The sequence below is a fragment of the Mus caroli genome, chromosome 13 (assembly GCF_900094665.2).
Source record: "Mus caroli chromosome 13, CAROLI_EIJ_v1.1, whole genome shotgun sequence".
In the NCBI taxonomy this organism is placed as follows: domain Eukaryota; kingdom Metazoa; phylum Chordata; class Mammalia; order Rodentia; family Muridae; genus Mus; species Mus caroli.
In genome coordinates, this window is record NC_034582.1 from 92,432,733 (window position 1) to 92,440,148 (window position 7,416).

General features: G+C 40.0%; 1 protein-coding gene across 2 annotated transcripts in view; it reads right to left on the reverse strand.

Moving 5' to 3' along the window:
- The window catches only part of Fcho2 (FCH domain only 2), a 94,865-nt gene that overhangs the window by 69,014 nt on the left and 18,435 nt on the right, over positions 1-7,416 (reverse strand). For both annotated transcript variants that reach the window (XM_021179877.2, XM_029468219.1), the window contains exon 3: positions 5,448-5,522. In XM_021179877.2, coding sequence (XP_021035536.1) covers positions 5,448-5,522 — 75 coding nt within the window. The remainder of the gene's footprint in view (positions 1-5,447; positions 5,523-7,416) is intronic.

Consider the following 7,416-nt stretch of genomic DNA (forward strand, 5'->3'; position numbering starts at 1 on the left):
GGGCTTGTCTGTCTCACATGTAAGAGAGCCTGGGTCAATGACTGAGGGCTTGTCTGTCTCACATGTAAGAGAGCGTGGGTCAATGACTGAGGCTTGTCTGTCTCACATGTAAGAGAGCCTGGGTCAATGACTGAGGGCTTGTCTGTCTCACATGTAAGAGAGCCTGGGTCAATGACTGAGGCTTGTCTCACATGTAAGAGATCCTGGGTCAATGACTGAGGGCTTGTCTGTCTCACATGTAAGAGAGCCTGGGTCAATGACTGAGGCTTGTCTGTCCCACATGTAAGAGAGCGTGGGTTTCATCCCCAACACCACAATAATCAGATAACAAAAATAAAACCACCACTTCTGAATTTAAAGAAGCAAAAATCAATTTTACATGTGATTTCTTTATGCATTCAACAATTATACACAAATTATTTAACAGCAGCGATCAAAATCTTTATCTGAGTTTTGTATTGTACCTATGTACTTAAAACAATATACTAGCAGATTCACCTTTCTGCCACAGTGTATGGAATACGCGACATATTTTCCTGTCACTTTTTCTCACTAGTGGAAGGCTTAAAATAGTCAACGGTCTCAAGCATCCCTTGGATAGCACTAAATAGATTTCCACAGTTAGTTTAAATCAGGCTGGTTAGTATAGAGTGTTCTAAGGATAATCCATGCTGTGGTCAAGTACACGCTTTAAAGGTGTGCACAATAAAGCTTTGAACAGAAAAAAAAAAAAAACAAATGGCAGCCAGGCATAGTGGGGCATACCTTTAATCCCACTTGGGAGGCAAAGATAGGCAGATCATTGTGAGTTTGAGGCCAGCCTGGCACACAAAGCAAGTTCCGGGACAGCCAGGTTGCACAGAAAAACCCTGTTACACAGAAAAACCCTGTCTCAGAAAGCCATTAAAAAAAGAAGAAAAAGAAAACACAAATGGTATCAACATCCACTAAGGCACAACAGTAAAGAATACAGTCACAGCCAGGCATGGTGGCACAAGCCATTAAGCACTCAGAAGGCAGAGACAGGCAGATCTTTGTGAGTATGAGGCCAGCCTGGTCTACAAAGCAAGTTCAGGATAGCCAGGGCTACTACACAGAGAAACCTTATGTCTCGAAAAACAAAACAAAAAACAAACAAAAAGAAAAAAACAAATCAAAGCAAACCCCGACAGTCACTTATTATCCTAGCATGTACTCTTTGATGAGGCTGAACGCCTTAGACTAGGGCTGTTATATGATTAGATTTTATCTTACTTGAAATTTAATCAACACTAAATCTGACAGTGGTTGGAAATTTTCAAGAGAAAAAAAAATACCCCAAAATACATGAACTTCACTTCCTGTAAGCCTGGTATACACTAGTCACGAAATCTCAGGGCAGGTAAGAGAGTGTACCATTACCAACAATTCTTTACACTGAGAAAGGTATTCAATACAAGATTTCTCTAAAAGTAGCTTCCTTGAAGCCACCAAGCTGCCTTAGCAAGCAAAGGTGTTTGGTATGTAAACCCAATAGCCTGAGTTCAGTCCCTGTGACCCACGTAACGGTAGAAAGAAGAGAACTGAGTCCATAAAGGAACCCCCTGCCCTACCTTCCTACCCACCTACATGAAAGAATTCTAATTTTCATTTTATGTGTGTGGGTGCCTTGCCTGCATGTATGCCTGCATACCAAGTGTGAGCGTCTGATGCCCAAGGAGGCCAGAAGTACTGAATCTCCTGCAAGTGGGGTTACAGGTGGTTGTGAGCCATGACGTGGGTACTAAGGATTGAACCTGGGTCCTCTGGAAGTGGAGCAATGCTCCAACCACTGATCCATCTCTCCAGCTCCACACATTAAAATACGTGTTTTTTATTTTAAACTTAATTATAAGAAAGTTTCAAATTAAAGAAAAACAAATCACACACAAACCCAGACCCAAAGACACAACTCAGTGAAATGTCTAGTTAGAGTAGCCAACTAGAATGGAAGCTGTCCAGCTTCACACTGGATTTTATACTTTCACTACTAAACATGTTTTTATGGACTTATCCACACAAAGTCTAAAAAATCCACAACAGTTAAACTAAAAAAAAGCTATTAGCTTTATATCCTCCTTATAATTTATGTTCAGTGTTTGTATTTGGTACTTCATCATCCCCTAATACTTAGCCTTTCTTGTCCTCTTTTCTACGCATTACTGTGTACGCACATGTATATTTCTTTACACTTATTTATTTACTTATACACACACATGTATGCTGGAGCACACTTTTAACCTTGCACTCACTATTAAATTTTTTAATTGTGATATTTACAACTTTTTTTTCTGGGCAAGTAATACACATTTTATTAATAGGCAAACTGAGAAATTCAAAATACACTTAAGTGTAAGGGAATACAAAATTAAACTTCTTGACAAAATATACAACAATAAACAAAAACAGTATTTAAAATCTCTATGCTCTTAAGAGATGAACAGAAATATAATTATGGAAGGCTGGAAAGATGATTCAGAGGTTTAGAGTACTTGTTGCTCTTGCAGAGGACCTGGGTTCCATTCCTAGCACCCACGTGGTGGTTCACAACAGTCCTAACTGTAGGAGATCCAATGCTCTCTTCTGACCTCCACAAACACCAAGCACACACATGGTACACATATAGGCATGCATATAAATAATTTAAGCAATGTGCATCTTATTCCAAACACAAGAATGTTGTCAGAAATCATAAGTCAAGTCAACCCATATTTCTTCCTTTATCCATCAAGAAACTAAAAATTACAGTAGATTCTTTCTAAATAAAATGAAAGTCAAGTAGTTAAATCAGCTTTCATTATTATTTTCTGACTCTCCTACTGCGGTTGGAGAAGAAATTAACATGGAGCCTTTAGAAAAAGGGTGTCAAAATTCTGAGAAGAGACATAAAAAATAAGAATGAACCTAAAACAAAAAGAGAAGGGTAAAGAAAAGAACTGGAGAATCAATGGAGGTAAAATAAAAATAGCTACCAAGCACCAGTCGCAACAGTCCCAGGTGCAAAGGGTAGGGCAGCCTGAAGCCTTCCTAGCCACTGCCATGCCTGCAGGTCTCCAGGGAGCACACAGCACATGGCCAAACAGTGCCACTGAATGAAGACAAGCTAGGGTTTCTCCTACAGAGCCCGGGCTACAAAGCAGAAAGTCTTTCAACTCATTCAACCAAACTATACAACACATAAGTAGCTTTTCTTAACATTTTTAAAACACAGACTCACCTGTAAACTAGATTATTTATATAGGCCCCTCTAATTAGAGTAAGTGACAGATATTCACAGAACTTAGTTAAAATTTCAAGAGATTCCGGCTTACCAGAATCCCAGCTATCGATGAGCCTTTTACTGCAACCCAGCACAAAATCTTGTTAGACAGACACACAACCAGCCTTTCCTCAACTTTAAGATAATTTTCATAAGGAATATAAATTTTTCAAAGAAAAATTTAATAAGTATTAACTAATAGAAGGAATTTAAAAATACTTTCATCATTTACATGAAGTTTATCTTCTAGATGATTTGCTGTTGCTGCTGCACTTTAATCTTAAGATTGGGTCTCACTCTGTAGCCTGTGGAGGCTGCTCTCATACCTTCCCATCTCAGTCTCCTTATGCTGGGATTACAGGTCATGTATTACCACTTTAGATCACTTCAATGAGTTTTTAAAGATCACTGCTAAAGTGCAACAAAAATTAAATGAACTTTCAGAGAATTAGAATAGTACTTTATACATATTTAATTGCAATCTCAAAACCTAGCAATACTAAATCAATACACTGAAAAACTAATTTTCATGAAGCCTTAATCCTACACAAAGAAGTCCAGGCAACCAAGAAATGCTAAGAAGAGGAGAATAGTCTCCATGGCAGAGCTCCTCAGGGGGCTCCAATTCCAATGGTCAGCCCTGAAGTCACATACAACACTGTAAGTACTAAGGGGGTTGTAGTTATATGTTTATACATACATAAACATGTAAATCTATGTAATGACATTTAAAGAACCAGAGGTATGAATCTGAGTGAAAACAAGGGAGGTTATAGCTATGAAGGGAAGGGAGAAAATGTGGTTATATTTTAACTTCAAAATTTTTTAAAGAAAAAGTTTCATTATCTTTGTACTGACTGATTCAGTAACTAAATGACATTGCCTACCAGGAATATATTTATATGTATGAAACAAACATTTTAAGTGGGTACTCAATATAGTCAGCCACATGCTCATAGTGACATTTGTTCAATGACTCATCATATATGCAACAGGCATCAATGGCCATAACCTTATCACTAAGTTTTCTCAGAGACATTTTAGGCTTTGTAAATATACTCTACGATATTTACAAATAACAAAATTGCCTAACAACACACTGTAGCTTTAGATTTTTTTACTCAACCTACTCAAATGGTTCTTAAATGCTTTAACCTCCCTTCTAGCCCACCACCCACCAGATGTAGTGAGAAAAAAAAGAAAGATTATTAAGATTTGGGGGAAGTGGGCCTGTTTAGAAATGGTTCTTTGGAGCAAATCCCATTTGCACTGTCAGGAAATCAAGGGCTCAGTTCACAGGATTCAGCAGTGGCAGCTCGATCCACTGGCAAGTACTTCATGAATAGACCAGCAGAGACAGCCAGGCCTCAGCTGACTCAGCACAAGTCAGCAGGAGGGACCAGGACCACCAGGGACAGACACCGGGAGAAGTTATTAGTTGTGTCTCCCTCAACAAAGCAAAGATCAGCTAAGACCAAGAAGTGCTGCTGCAAAGCTAGCTCTACAAGCAAGCCTCTCTCAGTTCACTGAGACCTATTTATACTCCCTTCAAACATCACACCTCTTCCATGGATCTTGCCTCAGAATGAGTCTGTACCAGCTGATATCACTCTGCCAGTTGGCCTGAGTCCTCCCTCAGAAGTGGCAAAAAGCTGCCAGCACACCACCACAAGTTTTTTGGTGCATTTTTCTCTATGGAGTCATGACAAATGGAACTCAACTGCGCAATGCAAAGTGGACCAATACTTCTGTGTCATTCATTAGCGAAGAATCCTTCATCATTCATCCTTTTACATGTCTGCTTTAGCCAAACATCTGAGTCTGCTTCAGCGAAACATTCCCTCAGGAAATCTGCCTTAGTGAGACACCCTTTCACCTGTGTCCGCCTCAGCTAAATGTCCCTTCACTTGTCTATTTAGCAAAACACCCTTCCAATCGTGTCCGCTTCAAGAAAACACTCCTTTATGTGTTTGCCCCAGCAAAACACCATCCGACAGAACTAACTTTCCAAAGAACCCTTTAGTTTCCACTTTAACACACTTTGAAAATGTATTAGCACTAAATGATGAATATCATTTTATTTACAAAATTTCAGATGCTTAGCAGAAACCCAATAGTCTCAAAAACTTTGCCTTAATAAATTTTGAAAAACAGCCAGAAATTAACTCACCCAAGTTGTGAATAATTGCTTGCAGATTTCGCTAGTTTTGTCATTGATCTGGAGTATGCCTCTTCTATTGTAGCTCTGTTAAATTAAATTGCTATGTTATATTATCTATTGTTTAGTGATCCAAACATAACAAAGTTACAAAACTTTAATTAAAAATGCAAAAATGAAAGCCAGGCAGTGGTGGCACACGCCTTTAATCCCAGCACTTGGGAGGCAAAGGCAGGTGGATTTCTGAGTTCAAGGCCAGCCTGGTCTACAGAGTGAGCTCCAGGACAGCCAGGACTATACAGAGAAACCCTGTCTCGAAAAAATAAAAAACAACAACAAAAAAAAAAAAGAGAGAGAGCATGCTGAAAGAAGAAAAGCTGAACTCTCCATGAACTCTTCAGCTCAGGGTCCTCTTACCCCTCCCATCTGGAGATTGTTCCCGGAACACACCTGAACTTTTTACCCCAAGGTACCCCCTCCCAATTGGAAACTGCTTCAGGAACATTTTTTAGATAAGGGGTCTCCTGGAACGAACAAACCTAGTCCTACCCCTCCTAACTGAGGACTGTTCCAAGAACATTTTTGAGATAGGGGCCTCCTGGTACTACCCCAGAATGTTCCAATAGATCGAGTACATTGCCAAAATATAGGACACGACCCCTTGGTTATGTAAAGCCCCTTGGCAAAGCCCCTTGGTGACGTAAAACTTGTACTTTTCCCCTTACCCTTCTCCTATAAAAGCCTGTGACAAGTCTGGGCCAATGGCCGAATCTCCTCTGCACCTTGCTGGCTGCATGAGTTTCGACCCCAGATATCTGGTATATGTGCTTTTTATGTGCTTTCTTGTTGTTGCTGTATTAAATCTTACTCTCTATACATCCTAAGTTCGGTCTCAGTGTCTTCTTGGGTGCGCGGCTGACCCGAGGCTTGAGTAAGTGCCTCCCTTTGGGAGTCTTAGAGTCTTTCACATGCCACATGTTAAAAAGCCAGCAGGGGACCCCAGTGGCTGTCTAAAAGCTTGGACAGTGTTAAGGGCTATCCCAGTGGTTTGGATACCTAGTGTCCCCCAAAAAGTTCCTATGTTTAAAGGTTTGGTCTCCGGCTGGTTAACCCAATCACTGAGAATGGAGGAGGTCATGAAGCCTCTGCCCTGAATAATGGATTAATCCTCTGGTGGATTTATAATCTGGAGACATTACTGGAGGAATTCTGTAGCCTGGGAAGACAAAGCTCAACCCCAGCCTCCTTACTGTGCTCCGAGCTTAAGCAGCTCCTACCAGATCCTCTAACTGCTGCTTGCCTCAGGGTCAGTGTAACATAAGTGAATGATCATGGGTAAGCACTTCTGAAACTGGGAGCCAAATAAATCCTTTCCTATAGTTTTCTCAATTATTTTCTCATAACAATGGCAAGTATGAATAAATTTACATGTACAATAAATAGTCTTGCCCTATACATGTCTATAATAAAATTTTAATTTTTAAGTTAGGCACGCCAAGAAATTAACAATAACAACTAATAAAATGATTACTGCAACAATGAAACCAGTAAGGCTAAGCATTGTGACACATCTATAATCCCTGCACTGGGGACGCTGAAGCAGGACAATCACAAATGTAAGGCCAGTATACATTAAGTCTAATGATCCCAGGCGGGGCTGTGGATGGGTACTCAGTGTAGTTGGCAACTTTACTGCTGTCCACCACGGCGAGGTGTAGTTACGATAATGAACCTGAACTGGGAAGATGGCCACCAAGCCCAACAAGCTGAATTTAATCCCTGGAACTCACATGGGAGGAGAAAATTAAACCCCACAAGATGTCCTCTAACCCCCTACCTGGCACATGGACACTCCTATGCACATAAAATAAATAAAGATGTAATTAAAACAATTTTGAAATAATGAGGGTTTGTTTTGGGGTTTTTTTTTTGGTTTTTTTTTTTTTTTTTGGTTTTTTGAGACAGGGTTTCTCTGTACAGC